The sequence below is a fragment of the Tiliqua scincoides genome, chromosome 2 (genome assembly GCF_035046505.1).
Source record: "Tiliqua scincoides isolate rTilSci1 chromosome 2, rTilSci1.hap2, whole genome shotgun sequence".
Classification (NCBI taxonomy): Eukaryota; Metazoa; Chordata; class Lepidosauria; order Squamata; family Scincidae; genus Tiliqua; species Tiliqua scincoides.
This window is the reverse complement of record NC_089822.1, coordinates 216217867-216235189: the sequence shown is the minus strand read 5'-3', so window position 1 is coordinate 216235189 and position 17323 is coordinate 216217867. Positions and strand designations below refer to the sequence as shown.

General features: G+C 45.0%; 1 protein-coding gene across 2 annotated transcripts in view; it reads left to right on the top strand.

Moving 5' to 3' along the window:
• The window catches only part of WNK2 (WNK lysine deficient protein kinase 2), a 146269-nt gene extending 135597 nt beyond the window's left edge, over window positions 1-10672 (top strand). For both annotated transcript variants that reach the window (XM_066614122.1, XM_066614120.1), the window contains one exon: window positions 10421-10672. In XM_066614122.1, the coding sequence (XP_066470219.1) occupies window positions 10421-10501 (81 nt within the window). In that variant the 3' untranslated portion in view covers window positions 10502-10672. The remainder of the gene's footprint in view (window positions 1-10420) is intronic.
• The last annotated feature ends 6651 nt before the right edge of the window (window positions 10673-17323 follow it).

The following is a 17323-nucleotide window of genomic DNA, read 5'->3' as shown; positions in this document are numbered from 1 at the left end:
TGAAGTGCTTTGCACACTGAGCATTATATAAATGCTAAGTAGCATTATGATTGGTGCTAGTTAAAGCTATTGAGGTGCAAAAACAATGTCTCTATAATCACAAGTTCTCACATCACCAGTAGTAAAGAAACAGCATCATAGAAACAGCCAGTGAGGTTGGATTACCAGTGATGTTCTGTCTCCAGTATCACAAATCTCTGTAACTATAGTATAGAGCAGGGGTGCCCAAACCCCGGCCCTGGGGCCACTTGTGGCCCTTGAGGACTCCTAATGCAGCCCTCAGGGAGCCCCCAGTCTCCAATGAGCCTCTGGCCCTCCAGAGATTTGCTGGAGCCCGTGCTGGCCTGATGCAACTGCTCTCATCCAACTGTTTGACCTCTCGCGTGAGCTGTGGGATGAGAGCTTCCTCCACTGCTTGCTGTTTCACGTCTGTGATGCAGCAGCGGCAGCGAAGGAAAGGCCAGCCTTGCTTTGTGCAAGGCCTTTTAAAGGCCTTGAGCTATTGCAAGACCTTCATTCATTCATATAAGTGCCATCTCTAATATATTCATTTATGTAAATTTATTCAAATTTAAAATGTAAATTAATTTTTTTCCCCAGCCCCCAACACAGTGTCAGAGAGATGATGTGGCCCTCCTGCCAAAAAGTTTGGACATATAGAGTAAGCTTTTGCCCAGAGGAAAAATAACTCTAGTGAAAATACTTACTATTCAATGAACAAATGAATAGTGTTTTGTAGGTTTTTCTTTATTATTTTGGGGTTTTTTTAATGGAGCAAGAGATAAAATGTGTGCCTGGGCAGCCATGATCCTGAGAAGGAAAATTAAGCAATCTAAGCTTGGGATACTTATATTTACTTAAGAGCTCCAACAACAGGTGGCCCGCTGTATCTGTGGATTCTGTACCATCCACAGGTTCTGAAGCCACAGGGGTGGGCCACCTATAGCCATCCAAACCTGACTGGAGGTGTTCTCTGGTTGGATCCAGAGGGCTTGGGGCCCCCGAAATTTATGGATTCCAACAACCAACAACCACAGATTTCTGTATTTGTGGGGGTTCTGGGAACAGAACCCCCATGGATAGCAAGGGCCACCCTGTATATTGTTGGGAAGCTGAAAGGATCCTTTTGCATAAATGACATTGTCAGGGATCCTACCAGGAGAAAGTGGGCTGGCTGAGGGGAGTAATATCTAATGGTTAGCACTCATGTATCCCTTCCTTTTCTCTGTTTTTCCTTTTTACTGTCAGCTGCTGAATGGGGGGGACGGGACCTAGTAGTTTCTATCTGAAACCACCATCCCAGGGTACAGACCAGGCAGAAGGAGACAAACTGGGAAAACCCCACAACCCCAGAGTTTCTTACTAGAAACCAAAACCAAAGTAGTGTCTGAGTAATCAGATATGACAACCCACCCCTGAATATGGACTTGGCAGGCAGTCAAAATGTAACTAGTTCATAAAAATCCAACAGAAAAGGAATTAAACAAAGTGGGGGAAAGGAGGTGGAAAAAAGTTCAAGCAGGCTGATGGAAAATGCCTGGATGGACTCAAAACCTTGACCAAACCAAGTACAGTAGTAACACCAGCAGATGGGAACTGAGATGCTACTCAAGAAGAAAGAACACAGCCCCACCCCAAATGCATTGCTAAGCTGGTGAAGTTAGCAAACTGGCTTGGAGTGAAAACAGAACACAAAGCAAAGCAAAGTAAAACAATTCTGTGACAAGTCTAGCTAGGATTAACCCTTCTTGCTAGCTGCTCACATTGTCCAAGGAATCCTGGTTGTTGCACTTACTGGAGAGTAACTGGGTGCATCTTCTGCAAACCAACGTTAGTGGCAGACCTGACAGCAACACACACAAGCATTCCCTATAGTTGAACTTAAGTCTTGTAGGTTTGATGATGTCATCAAGTTATCTGATTGGAGGAGTGGAGTCTACCTGGCCACTTCATCCCACCCTTTTATCTAGAATAGACAGGCTTGGCTGCTCAGTTAATAAGTGCAAGCCAATCACTCGGAAGACTTGCTACTCCAGACAGAGAAGAATGACTTAGATCTACAAGAACACGAGGCAGGTTAATAATGGCGTTGTAAACTGAAGACAGAGACTGTGTAGGACTTTCCAGCAGCTCTTAGGCTGCTGAAGTAGCACAAAAGCTTCTGGGGAGTTAGAAGTATCTATGTTAAGCACTGAAGTTGGTTTTCTTATTTGAGAAAGATAGCTGGAGACTAGTTACGTTTCACTGGTGGGGAAACATGTCTGCTAGATGTGAGTTCTAGCCTATATATGTGGAATTGGTGTTACTAGGATTGTTCTCTCTGAGATTGCATTTTGGTCTTTAAAATGTACGTAGCATTTGAATTTTTGTTCCATTTACATTGATGATGATACAGCCTTCCATATAGGCTGAAGAATATGGTATAGTCAGCATCGTCATTTTAGAGATCATGACAAGGTGTGGGAGAGAAACCATTTATATAAACCTCTCATCCCATTAGATATTTAAGTGAAAACCAGTGCTTTGAATTCTACCTTGAAGGTTAAAGGAAGTCAACAGAGTGTTCCAAGCAACTGATCCTTCACCGCCAGGAAAGGGCTGCACCCTCTATAACCAGTTGCAACCTCTATAAACCATAAGCAAGGAGAGAACTTCTCTCCCCCCCCCCCAAGCATGCATTACTGTAATCCGGCCTTGGACATTTGAGGGTGCAGACTAGGAACATCATGCCTCAGACTTAAAGGGGGAGCTACATTGTTACCACCTGGAGTTGGAGGAGAATTTGCCACCTGCTGCTGCCTCAGGGCATTGCAATATAATAAACCTGCAAGGAAATTTGCAATGAATAGCCCTATCCTCTTTCCGAGCAGAAGACTTGCCCATCATTGTCTTTTTCATTTTGTCTCAGACTGAATTCTGCTTTGACCTGTTTATCTGCATCCATTCTCCCTTCGTCATCAAAGATGAAATAAGTATACAGAGAGCAGGTCTTTAGGTCCAGCTGTCAGTGTAACATCTCACTCCAGTTTTCTTCATGAACTAGCCTCGCTACCATATATCCACACTGAACTGGTAAAAAAACTGGAGGGAACCCTGCAGGACCTCACAGGGAAAGGACTGAGGAGTTTACAAGTGTATTGCTCTTCCATGGACTGAGAGAAACTACTCAAGTGTACTATCAAGTGTACAGCAATGCCCAACAGACTCCATAACAGAAAACAGCAGCTACAGAAAGCTCTACGGTAATTTTCAGCATATTAACCTTATCTATCCACAGGTGAAATTTGTTGATCCAGGTGAAAAGCAAAATCAGACTGCTCTATCTCTGTAAAATTCTAGACTGGCAGGGGCCCATAAAAGATTCAGAATTCCAGTGGCATCCAGGTGAAATTGTAGAGCAACTATTTGGTCTCTCACATTTGAAGAGGAGCTACTTGCAACCACCTTTCTGGGTGGAAAGGGAGAAGGAGCAATGAGTGGCTGGTCTTTCTGAGTGCCCTGTCTCAGCAGTCACACAGTGTCATTGTCAGTATTTGAGCTTTTTTCAGTAGAGTAAAAAAAAATCATACATTTCAGGCACCTTGACCTTGTGAAAGAGTTTTGCTTTCCTCAACTTTGTGCCAGACAAGTTACTACTAGCGACAGGCTCACGGTTGCCATGGAAGTCCAACCTTAAGTTTACCCAAGAGCAATTTCCAAGGAGAATGTTTACTCTTTAAATCACTTTGGCAGGGAGGCCATTGCAACCCCCAATTTATGTATTACCATCTCACTTCACATGTAGTTAAGTTGTTTACTACCACTGAAAACAAGTTCTAGGAGCCTTGGTGGAACTGAGCTGCTAGGGGTTGCTTGTTTACCAAAACATGAAGAAGTTGCAAAAAGCATTCACTTTTCAGAAATTTGGGAAATTGGTTATATTACATCATCATGTATCTGATTGTATCATTATAGTTCACAATGTGATTTTTACCAAATCAGAGAGAGGGGAGGAAGTCTTTTAGCTTTGTGATGTCATGGAGTCAAATCTCATTGGCTACATCACCAGCATTGTTATCATCAACATTTGCAAAATGCGTTTTGAATGTGCAAAGCACCACACGTTTATTACCTTGATGGAACCCTTATAACTACCTTGAAAGGTAAGTATTATTAACCCCATATTGTAGTTTGGGAGCTGAGGATGAGGAGCAGCTTTCCTTCACCCGCCTGTTGAGAATTCATGGCAGAGGCAAGATTCAAACCAGGGAAGTCCTGGCTGGCACATCAGTTTTGCAATATAATTCCCAATTGACTGAGATCACAAACCCAGGAATAAGATCCAATTTTTTTAAAGGCCCTGGAGCAAGCAGCTACAACTCAGGCAGTGAACAGCCCTTGAACAGTCGGTGAAATATGGTAAGCAGAATTTTCTCCCCCCCCCCATCACTAATTTCACCCAAAAATTTCTGCAGATGAACATAGCTTTGCTCTGCTCTGCTCTGCACCTTGACTTAGGGCCCACTCCTATCTGACTTTCCAGTGCTGATGCAGCTGCAAGGTAGCCTTGAGGTAGGAGAATAAGTATGATTCCTCTCTCAAGGCAGGATGCAGTGCATGCCCTATTGGCACAGCGACATCGGGGCTGGAAAGTTGGGTCCTTATATTCTTTTCATAGTGATCTATAGATTTTCATTTGGTTCAGATGTGTACTTTTGGAAATGTATTCTTGTTTCACTCCGCCTGTCTAATTGTTCACCACTTTCACCATATGTCCATCTTTTGTTTTTATTTTGTAAGTTGCTTTGAACATTGGAAGAGGCAGAGTATAAAGGGGTTAACAATTAATACATGTGCAGCTGCAAATTCTGTGTCCTTTATTCATGAAGCCAAATAAATATATACACCAATGTACCATGTTTCTTATCAGATAACAATCAGAATTTTGTTTAGGTTAAGCTAGCTAAACAGGTGTATTGTAGTAGATAATCTGTTTACTTGTGGTTCATGGAATTTTCATGTTCACAGTTCACTGTGTTTACTGGATGTCACTGGTATGTTGTTCCTAAGTAGTCAGAATTCCTGTTCACAGTTTCCTCCCCAATGAAGACATAAGAGGGAAGCAGTATCATGTCTCTTGGCTCTGCCCTCCTCCCACGATAGATTTGGGAAAAGATCTGCAAGGGGAACCTACACTTGTACAGTTTTATGTGCGTAGATGTCCTTTGTAGGCCTTCCCTTGAGCATGTGGAGATAAGGGGGGTAGCCCAGCAGGTATTACTTTAGGTGTGAGATAGTGGGTGAAATTCTGTTCCTCCGCACTCTGAAGCCACAAAGGGGGAAGGTATGAATCTTCCCTATCAGATTGATACCTTCCCTTGATACCTATGAAGGTATCAAGAGACATCAGGGAGATGCAGAAGTGTCTATGGTACATGACAGATTGTCAAACCTGTAATGGCCATTGCTAGATCTAATTTTCAAAACAAATCTGGGACAATAATGTTGATTTGGTCAACAAGATACCTTCAAGCATTCTAATGAATGCTGAAAGTATGCAAAACGTACCATGCATTTCATGGGACCTTCTTCAGCACAGAAGGAATCATGTGCAATGCTCATGATGAAGTAGATAAAGTATTAGTAAGGTAGAAACCATCCAAGGGGCCCTAAGGTTGCCTTTTTGGATGAGGCAGGGGGTCCATATGATCCAGCATCCCATTTCCAACCATGCCCAGGCAGATCTTCATGGGAAGTTCAGGAGGAGGGAATGAAGGCAACAGAGCTTCCCTGTTGTGTCCCCATCCGGTATTCAGAGGTACATTGTCACTCTGGAGTTTCCTGTAAACTTTATTCAGTGCATCCTCAGTGTCTGTGCTTAACTATAAATGCCTGTTTCTATCTCCTCACAGTCAGATCCAAAATATTAATTGATTGCCCAACAATACCCACCATCATATGACTTGGGAATTGGTACTAAGAAGAATTTCTGATGTTCTGTGTAGGTTGATAGATAAATTCCAGACATGTTGACTGTTCAGGATATCTTTTCTGATTGGCTAATCCTCATGATCATAGCAGGAAACAGGGAAATCAGTTGTGTATCTTATGCAAGAGGACTAGACCAATTTTGCTTACAGTTTATTATTCCACTAGCTGGTGGAGATTACTTGGATATGTCTTTGTGGATGTGCTGAACATATTGTATCAGTCCTTAAATTGTTGTTCAAATGTTATAAATATGATTTGGCATTAAAAAAAATTGTAGTACCCAGAAACCACAACTGAAAAATAATGAATTTGGATGCTTTCTTTCCTGAATATGCTTGCTACTATGTTTTTAAATGCACCTCTGAAACACTTCAACAAAAACTTTGGAACAAAAGCTTGGATTCTGTTGATTCAGAAAAGAGCCTACATGCCACGCAGAAATTCTCTAGGGTTTATAAGTGGTCTGTAGGCTGTATGATGGTCTACTGGATATAGCGATACATGCTTGTTTTTCATACATGTTGATCCTCTGTATCTGTGGAGTTTCAGTTCCCGGAACCTCTGGCAGATGCCAAAATTTGCTGATGTTCAAATCCACAGATTTTGGGCCCCTTGAAACTGGAGATTTTACAGCCTGTGTTTGGCCTCCGCTTGGAGGGTTGCTCTGGTTGCCTCCAGAGATTGTTCTGAGGCCCGCACACGTATCTCCACGCAGCCTCTGCAAGCTTCGAATGCCTGTTTAGGTGGAAGAAAACAACTTCTGGTCTCTCCTGGAAACTGGAAGTGATGTTTACATGCCTTTAAAAGGCATTCTGAGGGCCAGGGAAGCACAGCTCCAGCAGCGTTCGGAGGTGGGCCCTGCAGGTGGGCCCTCCCCCACCCATTTAGAACCTGCAAATGAAGAAATCAGCGGGTGCTGAACCTGTTAAATAATGAGGGTCGCCTGTTTAGTCTTTCAGAAATTGTGGTCCGTCTCTGTTACAGTTGCCTGTTGTTTTTAATCCAAGAAACTGCAGGAGAAAAGAAACCCTTCACTTTCATTCCATCAGAAACAAATGTGTGCACAAGAGGGGGTGATCCTGCTTGTCCCTCTTTGCACTTAGTAGAAAAGCAATAAGGTTTGAGAACAATCCTGAAGATTGCAGAAAAGTGCAAGTGTTGGAACCTGTAACTGATGTTCATACTGCCAATTCAACCTCTAAAGGGAGAAACTGTGAATAAGCTCTTTGTTCCCTCAACACGATCCCCTCAACCCAATCCTAACTAGGCTTTGCATCGTTGTAAAGGCATGTATGACAGTACATGTGCTTTCATGATGTCACAAACCGCATGTCACCAACGGCCATTTTGGGGATGCCCCTGCAAATGGCAGTGGTGACCCTGCCACAGAGGGTGACCTGTGCTGAGGCAAGTAGACCATCACAGGGAGGCAGGCAATGCATATGAGGGCAGAATGGGGTGCAGAGGAGGAGGAACAAGGGAGTTTCTGGATGGGGTTTCTGGGGGCAGGCAGGAAGCAGAACGGGAGAGGGAGTCAGGCAGCACTGGCATGCGCCAGGATCCTATCCCCATTCCTTCCCCTGGCCCCTCTCCCCTGCTCTCCTCATTTGCAGCAGCTAAATTGCTGGCACAGAGCTGAAGGGACCCAATGGGGCAACAGAGACTTATCCTAAGGCAAGGGAATGAAAGCTCCTTTGCCTGGAGAAGGCCTCACAAGGACTGCCTCTCCCTCCCTGCAAGATGCAGCATGTGTTCTATTTGGGGGGGGAGGCCTTAGAATTAGGCTGAAACCTAATTTTGCCTATTCATGCCCATTCATTTCACAGCAGGGGACCACCTTTAGTGGTGCAAGTTGTTATACAGTAAATGTCAGGTTGGCTTTCAAACTCAGAGAGGTCTGTTCGGAACTTAGCAGGATCACGTGGTGATGGAAGAACAGAACCATTGCTTGACTGCCTTGTTTAGTTCAGCCACCACCCTGGACCTTTGCACAAGTTGGCGGAACAGTGGCAAATAAAAGTGCAGGCTCTGTTTATGGAGAATGAATCAGATGATCCATCTGCCTGGAGAACTGTTATGGACGGACGGAAGGAAGGAAGCAGAGGCAAGAAGTGGGGTGGTTGTGCACACCAAGCCCCTGAAATAGGAAACTTGATGGATATATAAATGCCTGACACCAATAGAATAGTTCTGCTAGTTTTCAGTCCTTGTCCTGGGTCCTGCTCTGAAGATTTTGCAGTATGAAAGGCAAGATCCTGCCTGATACCATAAGCTTAAAGACTGGGCAAATAAAGCACGTAACACACACACACACACATGTTTGCAAATTTGGTTACCAGTAAAGCCTGCCCAGTGATCTAGACTGGAAAAATCCAATACCACCTGCTTGAGTTAACTGAGAGTTGATCATCTGTGCCTGAACATTTTGCAGCATGGTTTGGCAATGGGAAAAAGAGCACAGTTTGCTTATGAGCTTAATCCATGCTTTGACTTTGGTTGCATGATGTCAGTGTGTTTTGACAGCCGTATTTAATGTCCCATGCTCTGGGTCACCAATGTCCTAGTGAACAGTTCTTTTACTGCACAGCCATGAGAAGAGTTAGCTAATCTGACCCCTTGGAAAACTTTTAAGGTCACTTAACGAACTGTTCGGGTTCAATTCATAAACCTTCATGCTGGAGGCTTCTCGTGTAGGGTGGTTGCAGACTGTATTGTTTTGTTCAAACATCAAGCAAGAAATATGCAATTGTTACTCTTAGCTTTTGGGGGGCTGACACATTTCAAGGATATTGCATTTTGCCGGCACTCAACACTTCAATATTTTGTCACTGCAAAATGAAATATCCTCTTTGTGCCACGAGAAAATCAATCAATCTTGTGAGTGTTGTGTGGAATATGGTTGTGTAAGAGTTATAGCACCTTCTTTGGTGCTGCCTGATGTGCCATGAATGATGAGCAATACAACTGCTTCCCCAATGCCCTAAATCAGTTGTGACTTTTGTCAGCAATTGTTGTTGTTGTTATTAAATAGAAGCTAAGCAGTACTTGACTGCTTTTTCTTGGCATTCTTTCCCTTCTTACTCTGTCCATTCCATGAAGTCACATTTACTATAGTGATGGACAGTAAATGCCCCTCACCAGTCTGCCAAGCGAAGTTAATCAGCCCTGCCTAGAACTATTACGTCCTTTTGATGCATAGCCTGCCTAGTAGTTAATTATCTATTCCTGCAGTCTAAGAATGTCTTAATCCAGTTGAATTCAATAGGTCCTACTTTCAGGTCAGTATAGGATTGTAGCCTTACTTATTTCCTCGAGCGACAGGAAAAACAGAGTAATTACCTTAATTGCCCGATGGTTGAAAAAAATTGTTAGCCCCATTGCGCTTGGGAGCTTGACTGACAGCCAAATCCGGAGCTGCCTGGTGTGCAGGGCTGCCACAGCACCAAAATGGTTGACATGGTATCCAGTGCACAACCAAGCAGCTGCCAGTAGCTCCTCAGGAGCTATTTTCATCCCCTTCCCCAGGTAAGGGAAGCAGCCCCATGATGGGGCTTCTCGGTTCTATGGCAGCTCTGGAGCTACCACAGAATCAGAGTTCTGCGTTGGACTGCGTGGTCCCACATGGGGCCCAGGCTCCAGTGGAGTCGAGCTCCACTGGTCCCGCCTTTCTCCCACTTTGCTCCCTCCCCCAACCACGCCTTCTGCCCATCCTCTGCCTGCTTCCGCACTTATCCCACCCTGAAATGTCTTCTCCATGCCTCCCTCCACACCCCTACTTACCTCTCAACCACCACTGGGCTAGCTCCAGTACTGGGCCTGCAGTAAGGGCTCACAAACATGCCTTACAGCACATTTGTGACAGTGTGCGCCGGCAGTGAGCTGGCGTGCACTGTTCAGAATTGGATCCTGAGGCCTGTTGAGCCATTCAAAATTTGGAATGCTTTGTCCTGAGAATTCTGTGGTTATCCATGGTGGGACTTTTCAGTCTTTGGGGCAACTCATCCATGGCTTTTCCTTGTTTTCATTTTTTAAATCACACTAGTGTGCTTTTTGCTTCTACATCCTGTCATACAAACAGGCACATCATTGTGGATGCTCTTGTTTTCTTCACCCTTTCATCGTCTTAGGAGTTTGAGATCTGCTATCCATTTTAATATGGATAGGAAAAAGCACAAGTTGCACATGATTGGTGTGGCCAAATGGAATGGCTTTGCAGAGCAGGTTTGGTTATGCTTGGGTCAGTCTTCAAAGAAGACTTGATTGCTCTTTGCAAAGTCACTCATTGAGCTTTTTGCATGGCACAGGTGTGGTTTTCTTGTTTTGGGTGGAGTTTGAGTTTCTGTTTTTGTAAGGCATTGGAACACCTATCAATCATGGACTTGGATACAATGAATCTCTATCTTTACTCCAGTTTGGTCACTAATCATATATGGTTTTGATATTTTTTTAGATTCTGAGGAAGAGGATATCACCCAGTGACACATGGCCAAACCCCGATATAGGGTCAACCACAAGATCTTACTTCAGCTAAGGAGGAAGAAGAAACCCTGGGCAAATATATCACGTTTGAGAAACTCTGTACTATTCTTGTCCACGCAATTCAATTTTGTAACTTCTTTCTAAACATTTTTTTGTTATTATTTATAGTTCAAAATTCAAACATTATGCAAAAGAAATAAACTATAATTATTTTGAGGGAAAATCTTTTGTCCACAACTTTCTTTTAATGATGAAAGAAATAATTCATATGTAATTCCTGCATTTATTTTATACTGCCAAATGAGCAACCATCTAATTCTGCTGTTGGACAGTGCTGCTGTTTCACTTCTCAAACAGATAATACTAACCATGGAGCACACTGGCCCTCCCTAACCAATTCTTTCTAATATAGCCTGTCAGAAATATGTGCCATGAGGTCTGGAGCCTACAGTAAGCCCTAAGGCATCGCTGGCAACACTATTGCAAGAACAATAGATGGGCTGTTTTCTTCTGAGGGACAGGTGTTCTTGCTGCTGTTAACTGGACTGCTAGATCTCAGGTTTTTGGCTTGCGAGTCAGGTTGCCCAGTCAGGAACAGTCTCCCAATTTTGAGCACAATCCTGCAGATGCTCTGTATTATCTAATGTTGTTATGTCGAGCATATTGCATATTCCCAGAATCACATTCTAAGACTTGTGATGTTCAGCATATGCTTCAACTGTGCCTATTTTATTTTACTCATTCCCTAGTAACAGCCCAATCCTGAGCTGCCCGGGGCACGCGGCTGCAGCGGCGCCGAAAATGGCTGCCGCCACATCCTACACACCCAAGGCAGCCACTGGCGGCACTTTGGGAGAAGGGAACTTTCGTCCCCTTCCCCTGGGTAAATGCAGTATCCACGCAATGGGGCTACTTGATTCACCACCAACCCAAAGGTCGGTGGTGAATCAAGTGCCTTCGTGTCAGGCAGTGAGCCCAATACGGAAGCCTTGGATCACTCCACTGGTCCCGACTTCCTCCCTCCCCGCTCCCTCCCCCTGGCACGCCTTCCCCTGCCCTCTCCCCGCCTCCCCAACATGTCTCCTCCCCACCCTCTGCTCGCCTCCCCCTCCCCAGTAAGCCTCTTCCCCACCTCTTCCACGCCCCTGCTTACCTCTCTGTTGCTCAGCGGTCCACGTGATCGCTGAGTGGCGGAGGTTGGGTAACCGCCCGGCGGTAGCCCAGTGCCAGCCAGTGCTGGGCTACCACTGGCGCTCGCCCAAAAGAAGGGTTTGTGACAGTGCACGCTGGCAGTGAGCTGGCATGCCGAGCCAAGGATTGGGCTCTATGTCACTATCCCCATTGACTGAAAGAGTTTCATAGATACTTGAAATACCTTAACTAGATCAATGCATTCAAATAACCCATCATATCTCTCAGGATTGGTCAAATGTATTGATTACTTTCATAGAAGATTGCTGGAGTTTCCAAACTAGACAGAGATCCACTTTTGTCTTGGTGTTAGAAGGCTACATACTGCTTCCTGAGTTCTTGCTGAATCTGTTGCTAATTTCATCTTTATGCAGTTGATTGGAGTCCAGAATGAGATTAATGTAGGTTGCTTTTCTCACTGATAATATCTACTGGGCGGATCTCAACTTGATAGCAACAGGCATTTGTGTCCATCAATTCTACAGTCTGAGCAGGATGAAGCAGCAAACAAGAACAGCATTGATTCCAAGCAAAAATCTGTGTAGGACTCAGAATGCATCACATTCTAAGGACTTTTCAGTTGCTTATCTCAAGGCTCCCTTTCCAGAATCTCCAAGAGCAATCACCAAACTTGCATATTCTCAGTCCTCACTGGCACATGTTGCACTCCCAAAAAAACCTGACATCAAGCTAGACAGCCTTGACAGGTTGTAAAATCTCCTTATGGTTGCTAATCGCTTACTTAAAAAACCTAAATTGCTCTCATTAACTAATGAACATGGCTAGGCCTCCAGGAGAAGGTGGTTCCTCTCTCCTGCAGAACACAGAAGAGAAATCTAGACAGGTTATTAAAGTGCGTGAAGAAGTTAAGTAATCTACCCATAGCATGAGAAGGGTAAAATCTGATTGTAGCTTTCCCAAAGGCCTCCAGAACTGGTTTCCTTTCTTCATGTGTCATTTTTAATAGATCAGAAAGTTGTCATCTCTTCGTCTACGAAAATTGTTCACAGCATCTATTTTTCAAGAAGAATCCATTTTAGCCTGTTACTTTCAACAAGGATGACTAAGACAAATGGAAAGTGATGGTTGAACTGCAAAATATCAATAGTTACATAAAATCACCTGATTTGCAACCTGTTGTTTATTCAGCCAGCAGAGTCCCACAAATTAAAAACTTCTCTATAGCTGACAAAGAACATTGTCACAATCTGCCCTTTTAAATATTAAAATTACAGCACAATCCTGTTGTGGCTCTGCACTGATGGAGCGAGTGCTCTGCCAGCACAGACTGCTGTAAAACACATTGTGACAGTGCAGAAGTTAGCAGCACTGGTGGGAAGGCCTGCACTGTTCCTCTAGCACCTATACAGGCCTCCGCGTGTGCCAGAGGAGGTAAGTTCCATCCTGGGCAGTGGAGGGGTGGAGTGAGGGTGGGCAGATTGGGTCCTGGAAAGGGGGCAGGATCGGCACACACCATACCCTATCTTCTACCCCGGTCAGATCTACTGACAGGGCTCCACTTGGACTTGTGCCAGTGAGTAGGCCCATTGCTGCATCTGGGGCTTGCTCTGAGGCAAGGGGACAAATGTCTCCTTGCTTTGAGGAGACTTCCAGACTGCAAATTCCCACACTGGGAATATATAGTGCAAGCCACACTGGTCCTGCTGCATCAGCACACGGGAAATTCAATAGGACTGAGATGTTAATATTGGGCTGTTAATATCTTTTGTGAAGTATTTAGGGGGGAGGTTATGGAAAAATCTGGTTTCCTTTGCCAAAGTTTGGGTAGTTAACCTTCAGATCCACATTTCTTGATACTTAATCAGTTCTTCCTTTTAACTCAGAACATTTCAGCCACATTTAGCTATCAATGGAGGAGGGAGGTATTCACCCATTCCACTGAGTCATTCCACTATGCCAGTGAATAACAGAAATCAACATAATCTTTATTCATCAGATATGGAAAGAAATCCAGCTAAGTTTCAGAGGTCTTTAACTGCCTCTTCTTAAAAGAAAAAAAAATCACTTCTGACCAATGGGAGGTCAGCGTAGAAGTGTGTAACCCATGACAACTGTTTTTGTTTTTTTTTGTTTTTTTGGTGACTATTTGCTTGTTCAGGTTAAGGAAAAAATACTTTCTTGGTGAGTAACTGACCTGGTTGCTCTTGAGATAAATATCACCAATGCAGCTGAAGAGCGTGTAGAGAATGGATCAACCGTAGCAGCAAAACAAGGAAGAGATTTAGCCATTTCATTGTTTCACATTGTAAATATCCTTTGCTTAAAACACACAGGTGAACTTTTGTTTGCAGGATATTAAAGCAAAGGAAGCCACTTGCTGCTGAGTCAGACTCTGCACCATCTAGTTCACACTTGGAGGCAGTGGCCTCCAAGGGTCCAGAAAGGAATTTTTCTCTGCCCTACCTGGAGGTGCCAAGGATTGAACCTAGTGCACCTTTGACATACAAGGCAGATGCTCTTTCACTTGGCTAAACCCCTTCCCCAAGAGGGAATTTGACAATTTAATCTAAAGCTTTCCCCTGGCAGCTCTGTTTGAAATCATATGGGGAAGGGGGCAGCAGCCTGGGGGAAGTTAGGAACAAAGAAATTGCAGCAGGAGGAATTAAGCACATGCATGCACATGCGCATCCACCCACACATGCATGCTTGCTACTTCTCTGCTTGAAATTCCCCTCCTGAAGCTGCTCTACCCACAGGCAAGAAACTGTCAGGGACTGCTGACAAGCGCACAGCATCCTGTCCTTAATTGCCCTGTTCCAAGCAATGCAACACCAGCTTCTGGGGGCAGGAGCAGTTCACAACAGGAGACATGCAAAGATATCTGCCTCAGCATAGTGTTAATCAGGCTAGGCACCCCAGTTACTGAGGCAACTGGATCTGGATCACCTCAAACAGGAAGAGGCAAATGGAGCATGCCCAGGATTTACTGGCCAGGGAACAGCCCAGAATCTCAAGGCTGAGAGTTCCTAGTAGTTAGCTAACTAGCTTCTGCCTATCAGATAGACCAGAGACCCAGGGCAAGTGCTCCAATGAAGAGGGGGGCTTGGGTACACATAAACCCCTCCCTCCGTGAACTCCCTCTGAGGCCAATTGTAAAACCAGGTGACCATGATGCCTGTTTTACCTATTTCTGGTCCATTCACCAGGCCTTCTGGCCAGAGGACATCAGGGGTCTGCCCCCCCCCCCTTTGTGGAAGGGACAAACAAGCACTACAGAATCCACTGGAAGGTGTTTCAAGCATGCATGTTTCACATATAGCCCTACTCTGGTTTGTGCCAATTGAGGAATACGTAAGAAAGAGATGCTGAGCAGTTTTGAGCAGGGCCGTGTTATTCATAAGGCTGACTAAGCTGAAGCCTATGGGCCCTGCAGGGACTAGGGGGCCCATCATTTGTTTTGCTGTGGCACTGTTATCTGTGCCCCAGGGCTCCAATGGTTAAAGGTAGTTTGCATTCTGTGCCATAGCAATAAGTGCACATATGTGTGTGTGTGTGTGTGTGTGTGTGTGTGTATACTCTCTTAAGTATAATATGGATAGATATAGTATACATCTATTCCAATATTCAGGTGAGAGTAATAAAAGGTGGGAGCTGCTTTGTTTCAGTTCATATATACTTTCCCACCTATTAATAATGTTATGTGTGGGGAGAGTGTCAGGAGGGCTAAAGCTCAGGATGTACTTAGGTTAGCAAGGGAGGTGAAGAAAAACAAAAAGAGACTTTACAGGTAAATTTTGGTACTAGATGGAAAAACAGGAAAGTGACAGATCCTCTGAGTGGAGAAAATGCGAATTGCAATTGGGGCAATGGAAAAAAGGCAGAACTGCTTCCTGCTTTGCTCCTGTCTTCTCCTGCAACAGAGCCTGCATTTGACTTAGGGCACAATCCTAACCACGTCTACTCAGAAGTAAGTCCTATTTTATTCAATGGGGCTTACTCTCAGGAAAGTGTGCTTAGCATTGCAGCCTTAGAGCCCAATCCTGAGCTCAGCGGCACGGCTGTGTGCCGCCGAGTACAGTCGCAAACATGCCATAAGGCACATTCGTGGGGCTTACCGCCAGGCTCCCGCCTGTGCTAGCCCAGCACCAGCCGGTGCTGGACTAGCAGGGGGCGGTTGCCCAGCTCCCGCAGCTCGCTGGTCTCCCGGACCGCCAAGCTGTGGAACAGTAGGTGGGGCGGGGGTGGGGAGGAGGCGTTTTGGGGAGGGGGGAGGCTGGAAGGGGGCGGAGAGAGGGCGGAGGGAGGCATGCTGGGGGGAGGGAGGAAGGAAGATCCGTGAAGCTCCGCTCCACAGGATCCAGGGCGCTCATGTAGGTCTGCGTGCCCTACACAAGCGCCTTTCCTTACCGCCAATGGTAAACTGAGTAGCCCCATTGCAGGGCTGCTTACCTTACTCAGGGGAAGGGGATGAATATCCCCTTCTCGGGAGGTGCCCCCCTTGGTAGCGCAGGAGGCACTGGATTCGGCATCAGCCCTCCTTGGTGCTACTTAGCCTGGGTGCCCCGGGCAGCTCAGGATTGGGCTTCCGGTGAGAAAAGAACAGAGTGAGGATGGGATGGCCTAAGATAGGTAAGGATGTGGTTTGGGATCACTTAGCAGCTTAAATTGAATTTCAGACTTCGGGGTCAGATGAGCTGCATCTCAGGATGCTCAAAGAACTGGAAGATGTTGTCCAATCCTCTGCCTATAACACAGGCCTACAAAATTGAGGGTCAGAAAAGTTTTTCCCAAACTTTATGGTGGTTTGATATGAATTTGGGGTGCAGATTCCAAATATTGGCATCCGTTTTGCCCTATCACTTCTAGTTTTGGAGATATATTATAGCCTCATTAGTGAATGGTTCAAGCAGCTTCCTCATGAGGAAGTCATGGTGTAAAGAGGTTATCCTGTGTCTCCAAAACTAGATGTGATAGGGCAAAACGGATGCCATTTTTGGAATCAGCACCCCAAATATACCCAGGAATTGGTGTAACGTTTAAGGAAGCAAAATGTGTGTTGGCCTGTGTAACCTTCAAGAACTCCTGGACAATCAGAGAAATGCCAGGTCACTGGAAGCAAGCAAATGTGGTCTATCTTCAAGACAGATGAAAAAAGATCTGGGCAATTACCGCCTGGTCAGTTTGGGAATGAGGGTATTTGCGTACTGGACACTGTGTCCTGGTCAAATGTCCCCGGACATTTGCCTCCAGTTTTTTTGCACCCCACTATAACTGGGCAACAAATCCCATGTTATATATGCTAAGCTTTTTATCCCAGCCCTAACCAGCCCCCTCACCATCCTAGATGTCCTCCTCCTGGCATGCTCTAGTTTGTCAATATTCCTCTAAAACTGCAGTGTGCAGAACTGGACACAATATCCCAGTTGGGGTCTGGTTAAAGTAGAACACTGGGCTACCATTACTTCTAGACACTACCCTTCTCTTGATGATGCATAGAATCACATTTGCTTTCTTTGCCCTTCCCACCACGAAAGTTTCAAGCGTTGTGGCACAAGGCCTGCTGATCTCTGACTTCTCCTGGATTGCTGCTCAAGTTCAATGCAAGTTCACATGGGTCAAGACAGACTTTTCTGAAGCTTTGAAGTGGTACTAGGACTTTCCTCCATGGTGTCACTTCACACACACATACCCCACATACACACCACAAAAAAGAAAAAGCAAT